The 20957-nt window shown below is 43.4% G+C and overlaps 1 protein-coding gene across 1 annotated transcript in view; it reads left to right on the forward strand.

Annotated features, from left to right (window-relative positions):
• Positions 1 to 20957, forward strand: part of LOC105456272 (telomerase-binding protein EST1A-like) — a gene marked incomplete at its 3' end in the record, with an annotated part of 85637 nt that overhangs the window by 22021 nt on the left and 42659 nt on the right. The window contains exon 18 of the mRNA XM_011700217.1: positions 1007 to 1152. Coding sequence (XP_011698519.1) covers positions 1007 to 1152 — 146 coding nt within the window. The remainder of the gene's footprint in view (positions 1 to 1006; positions 1153 to 20957) is intronic.

The raw sequence follows: 20957 nt of genomic DNA on the forward strand, positions 1-20957 counted from the left end.
ATATATATATATATATATATAAATGTATGTGGACGGTACGCCACGCGAAAAGAGGCTGTGGGAAAGATAGCGTCCGCTATGCGAGATCTCCCGTTGCCGTGTTTACGACGATGCCCCCTCGGCGGCTCTAGACCTCGCGGCCAACCTTCGTCCTCCTTTATCACCGGTCTCGGATTAGCCGCCGACGTGGGTCGCAGATTCACCGATTTCGATTTAAACTTGATTACTTAGAGATGGATCGATTGAAGGAGATATTTACTACGTGGGTGCCCATGTTGGGAAATGCTTCCCGTGCCGTTAATCGTCCCCATTGTGCATATAGTTTTCAGAGATGGAGGAAAGTGGAGAGAGATAGTATATTGAATTACTTGTTACTTGCTGTGATGTTTCATTTTGTTGATTGAAAATAACTGATTGATTTTACAAATTAAAAAAGATACGAATATGAATTTTGCCATTGTTCTATAGAAATTCTTTCTGTCTAAGTTTTAATTATGAAAATATTTAGTTGAACAGAAAATTTGTTCTGATTTAATGTGTTTATATTATCTTTTAGCAAAAATGAAACGACCAAACTTTCTGTTCACTCAATATATAAGATTTTAACGGATATTGTTAAGTGGTATCAAACGGATTGTGTGTTATTTTGAATTATACATATACGTGAATCTTTCGTCGTTTAAAACGATGCAAACATAATTTATTGATTGTTTAAAATTGTAATTTTCGATCTCTTCACATATATCCGTTCACATATACATCGATAACGATTAATATTAAAATTTAATTTATCGATAACGCTAAATTAAATAAATGGAAATTTAGCTGTGGGATGTATATGTTGTAGCTAAATTACTATTTATTTAATATTTCCTTAATTTACTCGATTTTTCGTCGATTGTACTCAACATCGATATTTAAAGTAATATAGTAGAACCAATCGACTTTTTAATGCTACAAAGTACAAGCGTGACAAGAATATCAAAAAGATTGTACTTTTTTTCAGAATGGAGACTTTTCAAGAAGCTGGTGTTCAGATGTTGAAGGAATTCAGAGCTTTGTTGCAGCACTCGCCACTACCGCTTCCTGGTACTCGTTTACTTCAGCTCTTGGCGCTGAATATGTTCGCGATCGAGACCACGCAGCTGAAGGGTAAGTCGAAATTTGCTAGAAATTGTTTGCAATTTTTAATATCGCGAATAATCTTGTTTACATTTATAAAACATTAAGAGATACTAATTGTACGAATATGTGCGAATGTTTTTATTATTATTATTATATCAGATAATATATAAAAATGATTACTTACATTTGTTCTTGCCACAATATACATATATGTATATTGTATCTGTATATATATATTGATTTAAAAGACCTACCAAAATCTTGATTAATTTTATTCCGTCGACTAAAGGAATTCAGTTTTTTCTATAAAAGATTGCTCTTATAAAAGAATATTAATGTTTTTGACCAAAGATAATATTTAATGTTTATTTTGAATTTTATTTATAGAACTTTTTAGATACATCAAATTTTTTATGAAGTAACTTAACTGTTAACTGCTTTTATACAATATACAATATACATTTACATTTAATTTACATTTTCTTGCACCAATATTATATTTCAAATTAAGTCTGTATTTTATGTCCAGACAATTTGCAACGCGCGACTGCATTATCAGTTCATGCGTATATAGAATAGATTCACGCTCTTGAATAGATATTTATCGTTCTTTTGGCTGTCAAATAATTTCTGTATTCAAGACTTTATTTACGACAAAACAAAATTAACTTGCAAACGAGCCGGTTGTACCGGACCCGTTACTAATGTTAATTTCTCTCGCGAATTTTTTCTTTAAATACTACTAAATGCAACTGGGACTAGAAAATGTATTATGTTGCTAGGAATACTTGCGAAGTCAAGCCGGTCACCATCCGTTTTAAATGCATACATTATGCATGATGCGTGTTTAAACGCGTATATAAATTCTATCGACTTCGACAAAATTACAAATTTATTTCCACACACTACTTCGTGCAGCTTAAGCTTAGAAAGCTTGATTTCCTGTGATTCACACAGAACTGACTCTCGTTTGTGTTGGTTAATTTGATTCTAAATTATGCTGAAGTTCTCCTTAAAAACATTCTAAGATAAAGTTTATTAATTTTGAAACATTAATCGGCCATAAAGGAGATTATTACAGTATATTAGTTACAGTATATTAATAAGGTTTATTACATGTCACACATATCGAGGTTGAGAAATTTTTTACTGCGACTTTGCTAGGCTCAATTTCTGTCACGAGATACATTCTGTTGGGATGACGCGTTTTCCGCTTTAGCTTGTCATCGACAACCAACCGTGATATACGAAGGTATATCCGGTTCGGGTAGATGTTTCTCTCCCTTCGACAATGACTCATGGCTGCTCGTCCAGAAGAGAGCACGAGCACCATGACAGCAACGAGCGTTCCCCGAGTTTTTGCACCTGCGTGCAGGTGCTAGTCCTATATAATTATCACTAATTTCTATACGAGAGCGAAAACCCGCTCGCTTGAGGTTTCGCTCTTCTCAGAATGGAACCTAGCCTGAGTCATCAAAGGCGCGTTCTATCTCTTGCTGCTCTATTTCCGAGGTAAAACTGTCCGCTCGAATCCTTTGCACCTGCTCGGACGCTTCTCCGCCCGAGTTTAACTGCGCAAAGTTGCGCCCCAAGTGGCCGATGCTTTTTACCGCGGTGATAACGTAAATTTAGTAACATCGCCCATTTGGGAAGTTTCGGAAGAGTTAGTTAATTTTTTACACGAAGTAACGAAAGGAATACCTATATATTACATTTTTTTCCGTATTTCTAATATTTATTACTATATCAGACAGACTTTAAATTGATATTGTGAGCTTTTACCTTTTTGTAGCATTCATAGTAACTTATAGTACAGAATGGATCTAATGGATCTAATAAATTTTGATAGATCGATCAAATGCGCGGATGCTCACAGATAACTTAATAAAGGAAAGAAGGTTACTGCAGTCGCCAATCGGAAATCCATTTACCAATATCAATAATAGGGAATAGCGAAGACTTTACTACCGAACAAAAGTCGGTTTAGAACGAACGCGAGTTCCCAAGCGATATTACAGTGTTTTAGTATCTGAATCTTTAAGCAGACGTTACCATCACGTGCGGACTACACCTGCAACCTCGCAATATTGCACGTGCGTTAATGTTCAGCGGCTTTCTTCTAGCGTTATAAGCTTCGCGGTTGAATATACTTCGGATGACATGATGACGGTCATGGGCGAAATTTTCCGCGGAGAATAAATTTATAATCATAACTTGTATCAATTATTTTGATCCAAAAGGAAAGTACTTTCTTGTATAAATTTTTGTATAAGTGGATTTATTTATTAATTTTATATAATATATAGATATTGTACGATCGGAATATTAAAAATTTTTTTATATTCAAAACATTTTTGGAAATTTTCATATTAATATAGCCTTAATCTTCTAGAGGTAGTATCGCCTTATCATTAAAAAAAATTTTTTTGTTAATTTTGCTAAAAAATAACTTGTAACTAAAAAATTCAGAAATATATATATAGATTTAGATATACATATATCGATGCCTTTTTGGCAATAAGAAGCACTCTATTTTAATATTCAAAATATTATACGTACATACATATCATCTTCAATTCTTAAGTAACCAATTTGCAGATTCCGAATTTTATTTTAAAGTGAAAGTTGCACGTATGCAACACTCGTCCCTAAAAGATTAAGGTTGGATCGATAATGTCCGTATTACTTCCCAGCTTAATCGCATACCCGCCTATCGAGAATCTTTTTGATGGGACGACCTTGTCTTCGGCGTAACGATGATTTTCCACCAGCCAGTCAGTAATTGAAAAATCGTAAACACTGTCGGTAATGGACCATTGAGTTTATGCAACCGTGTCGACACTGTCTGCGGTTGTCCGTCGAGGAATGCCAGAGGTCCCACCTTCATCATCCTTAAACCGCCGCGACACATCCCTGCGGTTTGCTCCCCCGATTCGGCTTCCTCTTTATGTATGGACGCCGTGGATCTCGAAGCGAGCATACGGCACGTCGTCTCTGTGACGTCTTATTTTATATATACGAGAAGCACGTAAAAATTGTGAATCTTACAGGAGAGTGTAAAAATATATTTGAAAAATTTTTTCGTTTAGAACAATTTAATTTAAACGATTTTTGTCTCTCAATCTTTTAGACCGCTGCTACTCTCAGCGTTCTTTGATTGAGTTATTTTATTAATTCATCTTTGTTTGGCGCGTGGTAATCCCGCGATAAATACGATCGACGCGTTAGGCGCAATCGGAAGCGGAGGAAGTGAATGATTCGATTTCTCTCGGACTGACTATTTCACTGCGAGAAGATTGCTCCATCGAAAGGGGTAAACGACCTTCTTCATCCGCGGGTATATACCTATATACCGAAGTAGGATCCAATTACCAATCAAGCGCAGGATCTAAGAAACCATCCTCGCCGGTGGATTATAGGATAGTCACTCCCGTAATCGTCGCCTTCGACGTTTCATTCGTCTTTCGATTGCGGCTCGCTCTCGCCCTCTTGCTCTACCTCGTCGACGATTTACCCTTTCCACGTGCGGAACGCGTTCCCTTGACCGTGGCGATGCGTGCTTTCTTTCGCGTTTATATTACGTACATTAGGCGTCGTCGAAAAACAAGAATCCTTTGATAGTTTCTTAGCTGCACACGCGTTTGAATTTTTTAATGATACCACAAATGTTATCTACGCGGTTCTCGGAATATGTATCGGGAAAAACGCCGCTAAATCATTTCACGCGGGGCAGGCGCACGGTGCACGCGCGTATATTGTATATGCGAGGAACGAATGCGGAGCCGGGGGGGACCCCGGGGCCACCGAAGAATCGCATAAAGCCAAGGCTAATGTCCCTAATGTCTATAATCTTGGATCATCTGCATCCGAGCTACGGCCTGGCTTGGTCTCGCGTATCTTAAATCCTTCCACGTACTACTACCTGCCCTACTGGAACACCTATAAATACGGGTACACATTCTCTTTCCCGCCTACCGCGCATTGGTGTTATTAAATTGTTTCATTGTTTTATCCTCTCTCTTCTTTCGCCGTTTCCGCGCTCGATTGGTCACGTTTACGCTTTTCGTTTATAGGTTTGCTCGGTACAATTTTCGGTTTTATAGCATTTATATATATACTATATATATACTATATATTGATATTTCGAAGATATTCTTTGAGGGAAGTATAATATATAAATATATGCAATATAAAAAAAGAATAAAATTCTTTAACACTTCTGTGAAGTTGTTCCAATCTGCCTTCTGATCTTAAACATAGTCTTTGAAATTTACATAAATGGTTATTTAGTGCGTGCTCGGGGACAAATTTCGGGGGATTGTAAAGTGTATCGAACGAGAGCAGATATATCCCCACGCAAATTCAGGAATCGCCGTGTGCAATTTCCGATAAAGAGAATGTCGCGATACGCCACGCGCGCGCGTGCCCGAATCCAAAAGTTATTTCGCCGGACGGAGTTTCGCGGATGGGCAACCGTGGGCACGGCGAAGGGAATCGCTTCTCGGAAAGTCGAGCCGAGCCAGGCCGAGCCGAAGCGGGAGAGGCTCGTTGGCATAAATTATCGAAAAGTACAGCCCTCGAAAATCCAGCTCTTCCCTCGTGTATGCGCACTCGCCTTCGAAATTGCCTCCCTAAAATATGAGAATTATTGCCCGTGGCTTCGTTCCGTCTCGCTCGCGACTCTTGCATTACATCTCGCGTTTCTTATTTTTTTCAAGCATCCTTTCTTTCTACGGGCAGAGGGGGATCCACGCAGCCCATCGGCATCGGCATCGCTATCGCGCGCGAGCGAGAGAGAATCTCGCGTTTCGCGGCTACAGCACCACCTTCGGTCACGAATGCGCGCACTGCGTGCGCCGTTTATTTTGATCTTTTATCGCGCTGAAGAAAATATTTCTTCGCGCACCGCCAATTCGTAAGAGTAAATCAGCTGGCAAAAAACGATCCTTTCAATATCTCTCCCCTTTCTTCCTCCTCGAGCTCTGCGTGAGGTGCGTGCGTATGTGCGTGCGTACATGCGTGCGTGCGTGCGTGCGTGCGTGCGCACGTCCACGCCTGCGTGTGATCCTTTCGCGTGGCCAGTTGCGGTTCATCGACCTTTGAACTTTCTAACCGCCTGGAGGCGACCACGGTGTCCGAATATCGTCCTGTCATTGCGCCTGGATATGGGTCCTGCCGTCTAACGCGACGCGCCGTCCTGGGGGCTGAATTAATTTAGTCAACTCGTCGAACAGTGACTATTATTCAGGTTGTCGCCGGAAATAGCATTTTCACGTCAAATATCCCCTGCCATGTTAGTAAGATGATACTTTTCATTCTCTTTGTGCTTTTCTAGTTTTTCACTTTATTATGAATGATGCTGGTAAAAGTATATTATGCTATGTAACACATGATAGAGTATTCAATCTCCTACTTTTTTTTAATTTTCAAATTATCGTGGTAAAAGTATATTGTGCTATGTAATACATAATAGAGCATTCAATCACCTACTTTTTCTACTTTCAAAATAAATTTTAAATTTTAAGCTGATAGACGAACTGCAAGAATTTTTAAATTGATTTCGTTTCAGGGAATATAGTTTATTATTAATTGAAGTTTGCTGCAACTGTGAAATCCATATTTTACATTTTATAGAAAATAAACTCTAAAGTTTATTGCTTTAATTTTAACTGTTTCTCCATTTATTAAAATTTATCATTTTTACTTTAAGAGTTCTTTTGTTTCACAAAACGTGGCTTTAGTCCATTCATTGTTGCAGCAAGCCTTTCATTTAGAGTACCTAATGTGAAAAAGATTTTACGTAGATAAATATAATAAAATTTTCTCTGAATTTTTCTCCGTTTATGAAGAAAAATAAATAGAAAATAAAAATCTATATGTCAAATTTCAGAATTCTCAAAGATGAAGGAATACAGAGTCATAAGTCGATAATTAATTTTTTTTAAATAATTTCGGTCATATTGATATCAGCATGCTGAAAGGATGAGATTACCGCATAATAAATCCTCAAGTTTTGATGTTGCTAATATACTTCGCTTCCGAGAAAATGTCAACCTTCGCGTAAGGATACTTAAAAAAGTACCTCACCTCCTGTTTCTTCGGCGAATTCTTTCCGCGGAGACGATCTCAAGACGGTCTTCTTCGTGTTCCTACGCAAGAGATCAGCGCGGAGCTGTTTTGCGAGTTTTTACGAGTTCATTTCCCGCAAATAATTTATAGTCTGGCAAGGACGATTAGCAGCAGAACGAGGCTCTACTAATCTGCCCGGCAGCGTTGCTGAGAGGACGCGCGCAAATGCATCGCATTGTCGGTCATGCGTCTTTCTACAGTTGCGTCTAATGACTTCCGGTGATAGCGAACTAATGAAAACATTTCTTCGTACGCTCGTAACGGTAAATATTTTTGAGAGCCTGCGCGGCATTGCGAAATGCGTGGATTCGGTCTGAGGAATAACCGCGATTTAAGGATTAATATGACATTTCATCATATTCGCTTCCTCACAACGTCTTTCGCCCGAGTAGTGGGCAAACTCGCTTGAGAGGGGCTGCTCTTGCTGTGAGAATTCGGCGGCAGGTGCAACTCAGGGAGATCTTATTTCTCTAGGAACGATACCATGCTCGTCAGGCCCAATGCCACGACATTTGTCATCCTCGCACTTGCCACGCCGCGTGCCGTCCGCGCCGCCGCCGCCGCCGCCGTGACGTGACTCCTCTCGACGAAAATTGGCCGCTGCTTACGCGCGAGTCATCCGGGGGCGCAACATAGCGAAGTCGGAGGTTGCGCACCTCTGTTCGCCCGCGTTCTTGTACCGCACGTCGCCGGAGATAGATGAGGGACTCTATCTTCGGCGCGGAACCAGTTACGGCTTGACGAGCTGTGTGTTTCACGTAATGCCTCGCGATCTTATCGTCCTATTAATAATAAACCGCGAACGGCGTTACACGTCGCGCTCGCGGGAAGTGACCGGATAGATGCTTGCCGCCGCCGCCGCCGCCGCTGCTGCTGCTGTTATTGCCGTTGCTGCCGGGTGCTTACCGTGTCCATTGCTTATTCCTAATCGGTTGGCCGCATTTCCCAGCCTCTCTCTCGAGTTCATGCATTAAGAGGACAAACTGGATTATCCCTATATGTTGCCTCTGTGTGCGTGCGCGTTGATTGAAGACTTCGGGAGATTTTTAAAATATTCGGACAATCCAGTCGTTTCGAATGATAGCAGATGGCTGCGATAAAATATTCATACGTCGGCTTGGCCGCATTTCGCAATTCCCTCAATGAACACACTGAAATATTTATACACTGCTTTTACATTAATTATAATTTGAGGAATTTTTATTGCGCTATTTGTTGATAGATCAGTTTTCGAGCATTCGCATTTGTTCCTTGATTGTTTAATTGTTCTGCGTTTATTAGTTCTTTTAGTTCTTGAACGTTTATTTATTCATAAAAAAATTAGTGGTGTCGAAAAGAGTAGCTCGCGGCTGTGTGTAATTTAAACGTAATATTTGCGATTGTGAAATTTCCTTCGAAAACGAAAGTTTGTTTTGCGAAACGAATGGTTAATGGGAACTAATTAATCTTTGTTAGAAGAATATTCAATCGGTATAATTGATCTAATTGTCGATCCAAGCATCGTCCGCGCGATTAACGCAAGAGGAATCGAATGCATATCGATCGCCTCGTATAAGAGAGCTTTTCGCGGCTCATACCAATGACCACTGATGATACCTCTTATTCCGTTCGTCGCCGACTATTCTATTTGGCATTCCGTACGAGCGACTGCATCGTTAGGCCATCTCGTTGCGTTTCGTCGTTTGCGATCGCGAAAGCACGCGTTAATCCGCATCGACGCAAAGAGGCGCGGCTGACGGCCGGTTCCTCCAGCCGGTCGTTCAGGATATTTGCCAGGCATAACTCGTGAAAAAAAAAGAAGAAAAAATAAAAGAGCGGGTCTTTTCCGGGTGAATGCCGGTCACGTTGACTTTACGTGAACTCAATCGACGAGAATAAAATGATTAAAGAAGAAGAAGTTCAATCGGATTGTCAAATGCGAATCTTTCGTAAATCGCGCGACATATATCGCAAGAGGTGTAGTTTGCCTTTTTATGAATTTAGCACGATGCCTCCTTTATCTCTGATATGAGAGATTTATGCGCGCGACGGGGTTAGTCGGAATTAATCGCAATCAGCGAGAAGGCCGACTGGTGCGCGGTCTTTTAAGGAAAGTTCGCGGGTAGTTAATTAATTAGGCGAATAACGGAGGTTTTGAGGCTTCTCCAATTAAGCACGATGTGTGCCGCGTCCCGTTAGTTTTGCTAATTAAAGGTAGACTTTCTTTCGCACGAAAGCCGCTTCTTTACCCTCCCCCCCCTCTCTCTCTTTATTTGGGAGAATGTTGTACAGTGTACAAAAGTGTTCGTCCTTGCCGCGCGAGCTTAACATTCCTCATTCTGACATCGTTGCGGCCAATTACGGACTTTTATAATTTTAAGAGAGTGATTTTATCCTCATCCAATGGCTCTCGCGGTCGAGAGCTTGCTTTACCGACTATCATTCTTCTACCGGTGGTACACCAAGTCCAAGTCATTAAGTGATAAACACTCGACTCCCGCTGTTGGCCGAGACCTCTCCTGCTCTTCGGGGCCAAACTCTCTGGATGCACACGCGGCTATACGGGTGGATGATCGATGCGCCTCCGTCGTGATGCAAAAATCAATACCGAGCCGCCGTTTTTACGCATCTCGGCAAGGCTGGTAGCGACCCATCGGTATTGCCTAGACCGAAAAAGATCTTCGAGAGGAGTCAACTGCATAACTCGAATATCATACTTACTAAAAATAATGAAATATCCGAATCCGGAGGAAGCGTCCTGCTTTCTGGGAAACCCTTTTACCGTCCGCGGGAAAAGATATACACGCCGGCCAATTTTCGACGACGGCTTCTCGCGCGATTACGCGGCCCGGTTGTAACGGGCGAGTGCAGGCGGCGGATTAATACGATAGCAGGGCGAAGAGCGCGACGGGGGCAGGTAGGAATTGCATGTTATAGGTAATTGGCAATTTCTGTAACGCGATCCCGCTACCACCTGTCCGGGGCGGCCGGGAGAGTTTCGCTAGCGGGTGTTTGAGACCGCGGTAGCTGCTGCTGCTGCTGCTGCTGCTGTACGGCAACGGCAACGGTCGGCGGGTGCACCGGTTATGGGTGCACCGCGCAAGGACGGAGAAAACTGCTGGTCGACCGACAGATCGGTATTCCTCTCGACACACGTAATAACGCTAACACGTCTCGACGCGCCCGTGAATTTATGTAGGCACGCCGAGTGCTCTCCTCGAGCACCGGCCGGCCAACCTCGGAGTGTACTCCCGGAGGTACTTCGGCGCTCGCTCCTATACTCCGGCCGCGGAAGAATCTCTCCTCGAGCGCGGATACACGTGCGAGAGAAGCGATCTTTCTTAACCCTTTCGCCACTAGCGTCTTATATAGGGACTTAGCATAATCAGTGGAAGCATACACATCCTTACATCCTTATTAAAATTTTAATCAAGACTATCATACGCGAAAATTCATTCTGTCTATCAAGAAGCAGACGTAACATAAATAGATATTGAGACGGTATATGTTGTGTTACTTATGCATAATATATTTTAAAGCACTTTTGCGTCTTAGGCTCTCTTGACTGCGTGGTACAGTCGTCGCTTTATATTTCGCGTTAAAGCTCATCGTTATTTTAAAGTTTTAAACTTCGGAATTAAGAATACACTTTATGTAGAGGGTATAATGTACGCGGCGAAATATATACGATGTCCGGGGAAGAATTTATGAACACGATCGGAAGGAGTCGTTATTAGTCTCGCGTTTAACGTATAACAGATTACCGAGAAAGAGGTAAGCGCTTCCAGACAACGGAGTCATCGCACAGCCTTGTGTAATCTGTAACGACGGCTGTAATCTCCCTCCGCCGCCGATCCCATTCCGCGCGCGCGCGTACGCGGCGCGCAAATAGATTGGCGCCTTGGAAAAAAATCTCTCAGTAATATCGAAGAAAAAACGTCATTACCGGCGAGGTCGTAATATCGAATGTGTGTTGCGCGCTTTGGGTTTCTTCGGAGGCGCAGAAACGTTGCCGCCGCCGTCGCCGCCGTCGCCGGACGAAGCGAGAGCGGACGAGTCCGAGAGGGTGTCGGGGAGGCTCTCGCTCGCTGAGAGGGCTATTATTAAAATTGATGTTGCAATGGCAATAAGCGGAATTGCTGGGTATTAAATTAAATTATTTTAATGTGGCAGCAAGGGCGCGGGAGCGGGAAAAGGGCGACGGGAGGGGAGAGGGGGAGCGGGAGGGTTGGATGGACGATCGCTCGGCGGAGGTGCGGCTTGTAATATCCACTACGCGGGACCGTAAGATTGAACGTACCGCGGCGGTGGAAAGTGCAACAATTTTGTACATTTTGATACGCGGCGACCTTTACGACCTGTAACAACGCGCGGAGAGATCTCACGGCACTCGCGAACATCGAAACATTTCGAGGATCGTTTAACTCTTTCGTTCAGCCTTCTGAAATCGCGGAAAGCTTTATTTTGAGCCCTTTGTTCCTATTAACGGGATTATATTATCTTACTTTTTCTTATGCAACGTTAAATTAATCAAACAAATTGATAATACTGTTCGGAACAATCAAAATCCTATTGCTGTCTTTTCCCGGATCCTTCTTTTTCGCTTTGCTCGCGTCCAAGTATTAATCGACGAAGAACAAATAGCCCGGTCGACTCGCCGATGTGTGCTCTCTGCGCACACAAGCTCCGCGAAGCGAAACGGATTCTCGCCCTTGGGATAGAGAAAGAGAGAGAGAAAGAGATCTTTTTCAGGAACGTGCACCGTTGAGCATTGGCGACTAACTCCACCTCGGCGCCTGAACGCAGCCCTCTGTTTGCCCGAGAGGCGCGAATTACGACTCCCCAGTGTCAATATGTCAGCGCAGATATTTCATCCTCGGTGCGGCCGGCGGCGGCACGCCTCTTTCGCGCCACTTTCGTGCGTGTTACATCGCACTTCGATACTTTTACGCCGACCGCCTCGCATAAACTCTGTTTGCCGCCTGCTTTCGCACTTTCCGTTTCTCCGGAACTCGGATTTTCGAACTTTTCTACCTTCATGCATTGAAATTACTCTGGAAATCTTGAAGAGAAAATCTCCAAATCGCGATGATTTTGTTCGGTATACGAAGCTATTGAACGACGTAAGACGAAAATGAGATAAAATTAGATAAACTCATTAAAATAGATCCTTGTCCCTTCTTAAAATATTGATTACAAATAAATTATATATATATATATATATATATAATTTATTTATATATTTATATATATAATTTGAAATATATATTATCATTTCTCTAAATTCTCTTAATTTTATCTTTATTCTTATCCATTTCTTAAAACAATAATCGAGTATTTTAATTGACTTGCCTAATTAATTTTATCTCACTTTTCCCTGCTAACAATAGTGATCAGCAGCAAAGATTATTTCTTTTTATTTCTATTATCCGGTTGTGTTTTAAACTGATTATTCATCTCACATCTCAAATGATCTCAGTAATGATGGTATTTAGGAGAGGATGCTGAAGCAGAAGGAGATCTTGATCTTGATATCGACGTCAGCAAGGGACTTTCGCTGCAGATGATTTATATTTTGATGTCAGACAAGCGGTCTGTCTAATTTGCTCGAATTTCTTGCTCCTCCGTGTGTCCACACGCAATCGTTACGTCTCTCACGTCATCAAACGAACTCGAAAGAAATAAGCTTGGACGAGTCACCGGGACGAATGGGATGCGAGAGTCGATTGTATTTCACATTAAGTGTGGTTAGTGCAAAAGGACGACCGAGCGTTTGTCCACGTAGTTTCTCTTCTTTTCTATCGTTTTACATCCATTGCCTCCCCCTTATGCTATCCACGCTATCGGTACGTGAATCGATTTCCGATCGGACGACTTCCACTTGCACACGGACGATAAACTATTCTCGCGTAAGATCGCGACGTCATGAATTATTCCCTCGAATGACTGCCGAAGTCGAGCAGATTTCAGGGACGACCTCGTCGTCTCGTTGAAGGAGGATTGAAGGACGCGACTGAGATGAGGGTGACGGATGAGATCGTTCTACCGTACAAAACTTGCGGACGCTGATGGGAATCGGTAATATCTGCTATCTGTATATCGCCTGATGATGTTCGCATTTTTTAATGCTTGAACATTACAATTGATTTAAAATTGACTCAATCGAATAAAGAATATCCTCTAATTTTATTCGCTAAGATTAGAATAGAAATAAGAAGTAATTTTCAAACGTGTAAATTTCGACAGTAAGTTTTATAGAAAAAAAACCGAGTAGTGCTTTCTTTTAAATATAATAATAATTATACATTCCGCAACCTTTTGTTCATCGTAGCATAATTTCGCGATGTGTCCTCGGTAGAAAAGGAGCTCGGTGGCTTATGAAATCTTCTGGCAAATATTGCCGATGGATAGGTATCATCGTTGTCGTCGTCGTTGTTGTCGCAATGTTGTAATGGATGGGCGCGGTTACGGGCCAAGAAGAGGAGTCGTCAGTCGTTGTGGTCGATGCGACTGCCGCCGTACAGTCAAGATGAAGAAGATAAAAAGAGAGGATATCCCTCGGGCGGTCGTCCTTGCCCTCGCCGGTCGGCCCACGTCAAGGCCATCTTGCTTCGGGCGCAATGCACCCGCCGCTGCCGCTGCTTCTGCTGCTGCTGCACTTTCCCCGTCTCTCTCTCTCTCTCTTTCTCTCTCTCTTCGACTCTGAGCTTGTCTAATGCACCATGCGTCGTCGCTCCACTTCAGCTACCCTGTGCTACGGAGAGGCTACATAGCTACAGACTCGGCTGTTTCTTTTTCTCTCTCCTCCCCTCTCTATCTTTCTCTTTCTCTATCTCTGTCTCTCTTTATCGGTTCCTGCCACTCAATTCACAGGCAGACAAGTTACATAGTTACAGCTATCTCTATCCCTCTCTTTATCCGCCTTCCGTGCTACTCGTGTGTCCTGCGTCCTGCGACTCTTTTTCGCCTTTGAGCTCTCCCTTACAACTCCGAGCTATCGTCGCCGATTGGAGAGCGCGAGATGCAAGCGCTCTCTTTTCTTTTCTTATCCCGTTAACCCTCGCCCTCTTCTCCCTCCCTCCCTCCTCAACCCGCTTCCCCCGCTTTGTCGCTATAAATATCCGGCGAGACGTTATTTTTAACTCGGCGCCTCGTCGACGCATGTTCGTGCCGGGCGGTGATGGAAGCCACGTCAGACGGATGTGAGATTTATATCGAATCATTGTCGATCCGGTGACCTAACCTAACCTAATGGATCTTTAATTTATCGCCCATTTTTCTTGAATACACAATACTTGAATAGACAATCTTTCGACAAATACTTCACTGTTATATGTATAGCAATTATATGCAGATCACATTTACATTTCCTCAAATTGCGATGAATCTTGTTGACTACGAACGCGATGTAAACGAAAAATAAATTACTCTTATGTAAATGTAATATCATAGAATGTAATACATATGTATTCGTATAAATTGGTAGTTAGTGTTACAATATTTGAATTCCAAAAGATTTTGTAACCGTAGAACTGTCTGCAGATGGACGAAGTTTTCTTGCTTTAAACAGTAAATCTGGTCCATCTTTTGGTGCCGATATATCGGTGGCTTTCATGATTTTCCGACCCTCTTGGGAGCCATCGACGTCTTTCGGACTCCTTGGCCGCTTGAGTTGGGGTCGGTCGGCATTTCTCCCGCGCCCCGCATTATACCTTCGCTTCTCCGTGCGATCTTCTCTTTCTATTTCTCGCCATCGCTTCTGTCTCCCTCCGGCAGTTTCGCCGCTTTTTCTGCCTTCTCTTCCCGCAATGTTCTCTGGAGCATGACGCTGGCCGTTGATTAGACCCTCCCCTCGCTCTCTTCCACCCTCCTCTGTTCCCAGTCAACCCCTCCTCGCTTACCTTCCGTGCTTCTGCCTCGCTCCTTTTTATCGTGACTGCGTGACCTTGCCAAGGTCGGGTGAACGAACAGCAGTAGCTGCAGCGGAGGTGACGTTGACGATGCTAGCGTTAGATCGCAATACTCGAGTGATGAAACAGTCTACATACGTTTGTCTCATTACAAACGAAATTAAATTGCAGGATTTTCATTTAATGCGCAGTGAAATTTCTCTCAACAGAAACGTTTGTGAAATTCTTAATTTTCTTCTGACGATCCCGCGACGCGCGAAACTCCCGACAATCGCCGAAGTTCGATGAACCCGACTTGCGTTCAGAACAACGCGCAGCAACGCGCGCGGTCTTGGAAATTGAAATTCCACGTAAAGCAAGTTACAGTGATAAAACGAGCGCGTTCGCCAAAGGCTGGCCGCGTTCCATTCGTCTCGACGGTTTATTGGCCGCGAATCAAAAGTCAGTTCAGCCCGGACTCCGCGCTGTTCATTTCCTGCCCTTCTAATCACGCGCGTGGTCTCGCGACTCTCGACCGTGCTCTCGGGAGACGAGATTGCCTAACGAGTGCGGCGGCGATTCCGTGCTTTCGTTCCTTCGTTAAGCCGACAAATTGACGATCGTTCCGCAGGTAGCGTCGCGACTGATTCGGTCCGGCTATTAAAACTCACTTCCTCCGCTTGATTGCGTATCACGAAACGTATCACGACGCCGGGTAATAATCGCGCGCCCGAAGAAAACCTTCGTTAATACCGTTTCGTAAGCGCGCACCTCCTTTTTGTCCTTATCCCCGAGATGGAACTTAACGGCGACGTTAATGATATCGGTGCGGAGATAGATAATCGAGCTTATTGTTGCGTGCTCGCGATCACGATCTGAATTCTCGATTTACCGAACCGGATTTACTGGAATGCCGTTACTCTTCCGCTTTGATCTTTAAGTCGTGTTCTCTTAAGCGTGCGTTCTAATGATAGTCGCCACATTCGTTTTCAACTTATTTTTCTTATCTTTGTTCTTGTTTTTTTTTTAATTTTTTTTTTAAATATTGAACATTCTCGATTTATGTCGTTTTATATTTTTTAATTCTTATTTTATATATCAACATTTATTATGTATGTCGAAAGTGGTTTAAATAGATGATTTCTCACCAGTCGATCTAAATCTCATGGCGCATGAATTCCGCGAGTATTTAATGGAGTCTTCAATAATTATTTCCTGTTATGATCTACATCTATGAACATGCTTTTTCTTGTCGATTAACAAAAGCTGATACATCAGAGCGTGTCTTACACTTGGGAACTGCTCGTTGAAGACGTACAGATTCTTGTCTATGTAAATAGGGTCTGAATATTGGAAGCGGTAACGTATGTGCGACACGGCGATGAGAAACCGGCTAACAGGTCGATTAATCAATTAACTTAGTGGCGCGACAGTCCTCTCGTTCATAACGAGAACGAGATGACGGACGGTCTTGCAGCGGCGCCGGGTAAACGACAATTTGCAAATTAATAGCGCTGTCATTAAGCGGTCACCAGCGTAGATCGCGAATGTCGTCCGGCAATCAACGCTCGCCTCTCCTCGTGGTCGATGGTATACGCGCGCGGAATAACGATATCCCACAGAAAAATGCCTACCGAGATTCCGCACGGAGAAGAATGTTGTAAGAAACGTGTGGCGTTTGTATAAGATCAACTTTCCCGGGAGAGGCAGGGAGGGCGGGAAGGGTGGGGAGGAAAGAGGAGAGGACGATCCGACGTGCGTCTATTAACACGCTGCCGGTTGGCCGTGCGCGTCCGCGAATACGCCAACAGTGGAGCTTTACGAGTTCCCCGTCAAATGTACGGGCGCCTACCTACTCCAGAAATACCGGATTGCATTTTCAATTAATATCGGAATTACATAAAAGAATTCTCACGCACGTATTTGTGTATTTCGACGAGCGCAATATAGTTGCAAGTAAAAATTATTGTACCGCTCTCCGCACATAGTATTTTATGGACATTTATATTTAGTATTTGAATATTTGTGACGCGGCTCGGAAATCGAGTTCTTCAGGTTTCTCCCGTATCTTCGTTTTTCCGTAGATTTCACCTGAAGCTTAGATTTGTAGATCTAAATTTAGTTCTCGGCGGTGCGGGATTTCTCGCGTTTCGAGCAACTGCGCCGTCGCGTATATCGGCGACGCAACGGCGCGGACTCGGAGAAAGAAAGAAAGAAAGAAGGAGAAAGAGAGAGGGACGCATTTACTTTTGTATTTGCATGAACACTTATACCTTCGGACGAGCGGCCTTTTGCGAAGCGCGGTCGTTTACGACCGTTAATACATAACTTCCTGCGAAGAATCGCCACAATAGCTGCAAATATCTGCCGCGCTGACGCGTGATGCCACGTTGCATCGAGGTTCCTTCAGTGCGTCCCAATGTTCAAAGTTATTCCTAAGACAGTAACTGGGATATTTCGTTAACAAAGCGATTTCAATCCAAAGATGTATACTTACAGTAGTAAATTTATTATTGCCATAATATTGCATAAAAATATACTTGGTTTTTGGAAGAAAGAATTTAAAAGTTGGAACAATTGAGAAAATAATATTTTTAAAAATGTTTTTTTTTTGTAAAATGTTATTATTTGTTGAATATTGTGTTCATAGTATTGTTAATATTTTTTCGCAGATTTAAATAATTATTAGTTTTATATCTGTGTGAATTCTTTTACTTAAAATCGCTTCAAAGATTAGATTCTGAGGTAGCGTAATATTAGCTTCTTTGTTATGTTATTATGAAAGATTATTCTCTCTTTCGCGAAATAACTCGACGTCAATTTGCAGAGATACATGTTCGTGGATTCGCCGTGATCGTTTTTACGTTTCTTCCGATGAACGACATACTCACGAACCACTGCTATAAGCGTAACAAATAGCGCACGTAGATTGTAGATCTGTTCGTAAATTGTTGCCGGGGTGGTCGCGGCTTCCCATCTACACGGAAGTCTCGTAGCGCAGTCTCATCACCACGACCGTTCGTGCAGAAATCGCGAGAATTGAATAGCTCGTCTTGCGAGAGAGAGCACGTCTCGAGAGCGGAGAAGAGATCCTCTCGATTTTCCAGACCGCGATGATCTCGCTGTTATGCATTTCCTACGTCCTGCGGGAACGCACTTACTTTACTTTAATAAGCACGATAGTCGCATTTTTTTCCCCCGGCAGATCGCTGTAACGCAATAAAAGCTTGTTACATTATGCAATTCGCTTTAAGCGATCCGCGCGACGATACGGCAATAAAAGGCTTACAAATCTAGTTTTACGACGTTGGACCCAGCTCGTTAATCACGCGCAGTAACACAGTCATTATTTTATCGAAGAATAATTTTCCGCGATGCAGCAAGCGTGTATCTGGGTAGATTATGTTGCGTAATTTACATACTGTCTACCGAAGTAAAGCTCGCCGTTGATCGAATCTATCGTGTATGCATATTAGAAATTGAAATAGCAAGGCTGCAATAAAGAAGACGAGGATGCGGGATGGGGGGGGGGGGAGATTAGTTTCGCGTGCTGTCGTAGCGTGATGCGAAACCGCGTCGACTTATCTCTTCCACCGTTTTTTTGCCGGCCGTTAAACTCACCCCGGGAACTGTAATTAGTCGAAATGGGATTGTTCGCGACACGGCATCATGTCATCCCGATGATTTCCCGCCCCGACGCGCCGCGCCGCGCGACTATCTCCGCCATTCGTGCTCCGTGCGCCCCGAAGATTTTTGCTCGCTTTTTCCGCGCGCCATCTTTTTCCGCGAACGCCGCGAGCGAGCCCAATTACGTACCTATTCAGCGACCTGTATCCATCTAGCTGCGGCTGACACGAGAAGAATGAGTCAGACAAAAATCTCTAGTCGGCTGCTGCCCGGGTTGGAAGGTGTGGCGGATGACAAAAGGTCGCGCGTCTCACGCCGACCCATCTTGCCTCCCTTTTGAACTCCGCTTCTCTAGAACTCTCCTCTGTCTCTGTGTCTCTCTCTCTCTCTCTCTTTCTCCTAATCCCTGCCGATCTACCGAGCTGTGCGAGCGGAATGGACAGGACGGAATCATGTCGGCGACCTCGCAAGGTCTCGCCAAGGTCGAACGTTGAGCTCCCGAGTGAGCGAGCGAGCGAGCCACCAGCTCTCTCTCTCTCTCGAGAGATGATCTCTCCTCCACCGGCGCGTGATCGCCAGCGCCACTAGCCATTCCCGCTGCCAGCTGCCACTGTTACTGTTCGGCACGTCGTTCGGACATCGTGACTCATTTGGGGACGAATAAAACGCTACCTGTCACACTCGCGTGTCCTTTGTATTGCGAAACGAAGATTCGATCCGGGATTTGCTCGATTCCTTTCGACGGTAGTGAGAATTGGCTATGGAGATGATTGTGTCATCGGTTAGGCTACTTGTGTTTTTTATGCTAAACAACTTAGGAAAGAGTGTATAATGCTGAAAATTATTTTCAAGTCATCACTCTTTAATAGAAAGTCCATGGATAAGAATGAAATGAATACTTCTAGTATAGAAAGTAAAAGTAGAATTTTTTGTTTTAATCTTATGGTTTCACTTACTTGGTCTTTCTTTATTTTAAAAATGCAATAAATACAAATACATTTATTTTAATATTTTTAAATTCTATTTTACAATTCAGAATATCTATTTGATCACATGATTAAAATAAAGTAAGTGGCCTTCTGAACTTAAACATAATAAATAAGAGAGAGAGAGAGAGAGAGAGAGAGAGAGAGAGAGAAAGAGAGAGAAAGAATCCAGGAAATGAGCAGCCAACATTAAAATATTTCAAAGACTGCTTCAAGGTACAAATAATATGAAAAAAAATGTTCTTTTCATTAATACCCTCATATATATTCGTCGGAATGTATTTTGTGATAAAAGAAATGTTTAATAGAGCACAAACAAGTTGTACCCATCAAGATGATGATGGCCCCACGGTCGTGACGTGCAGAATTTCGGGAGATGAGACCGTCTCCTTTTAACTTCCAATGTCGGACGGCGTAATCACGCATCGGGTCATCGGCCCGAAATGGTCGTTTTCTTGCGAAATTTATCTCGTCGCCATCTGGTTCAGTAGCACCAAGGGGCGCGCGGGACGGGCGGAGACACGGATCCGGGAATATGGATATCGTAATCGAATGGCCGGGCTGGCCAGTGTCGCGCGGCGTCGTTTTATTAAATCTCGGGTTAACGAGAGGCGCGCAGAAGCGTCGAGGAAACCAGTTTACGATAACTTAACAGGCTTACGTATGTACGAGCAACGTGCCCTTCCGTGCCTCCCGTTTCTAACCGCCTTATACTTATCCTTCCCTTACGTACCAAATGTTTCCCTTATCGATTGAAAAATGATCAAGGACGTCGCGTATCTCTGCCTGCCGAGTGTTACCCGCACGGTGCGTGCTATCGAGGCCTCATAGTTCGTTCACACGGCGACGGAGTCGGCGGCGACGAGGCCCCCGGTAACGTGTTCTTGGCGCCAGGCGCCCGGCCAGCGATTCCTTCTGCGGCGGCGGCGGTAGCTCTTCGCGTGCACGAACTTAAGAAACGATCTGCCGTCTGCGAGTATCGTCGCAAAATTTCTCGCATGCGATGGAATATTATCGTTGTATCTTCGGCTCGTTTACTCATTAATTTATTATAACCATCTCGGTTTGAAAATATATCATTACGGGGCCCTCTTCTAATCCATAATGATCGGTAGGAGAGCCAAATTCCCGTTTACGAATTATGAAAGAGTCTAATATATAGTCTTGATTCGGAGCGGAAAGGGAAAGAGGACGAGAGTTAAATGACCGTAAGTACGCGTAA

Source organism: Wasmannia auropunctata, unplaced genomic scaffold (assembly GCF_000956235.1).
Source record: "Wasmannia auropunctata unplaced genomic scaffold, wasmannia.A_1.0 LD335736.1, whole genome shotgun sequence".
NCBI classification, from domain to species: Eukaryota; Metazoa; Arthropoda; class Insecta; order Hymenoptera; family Formicidae; genus Wasmannia; species Wasmannia auropunctata.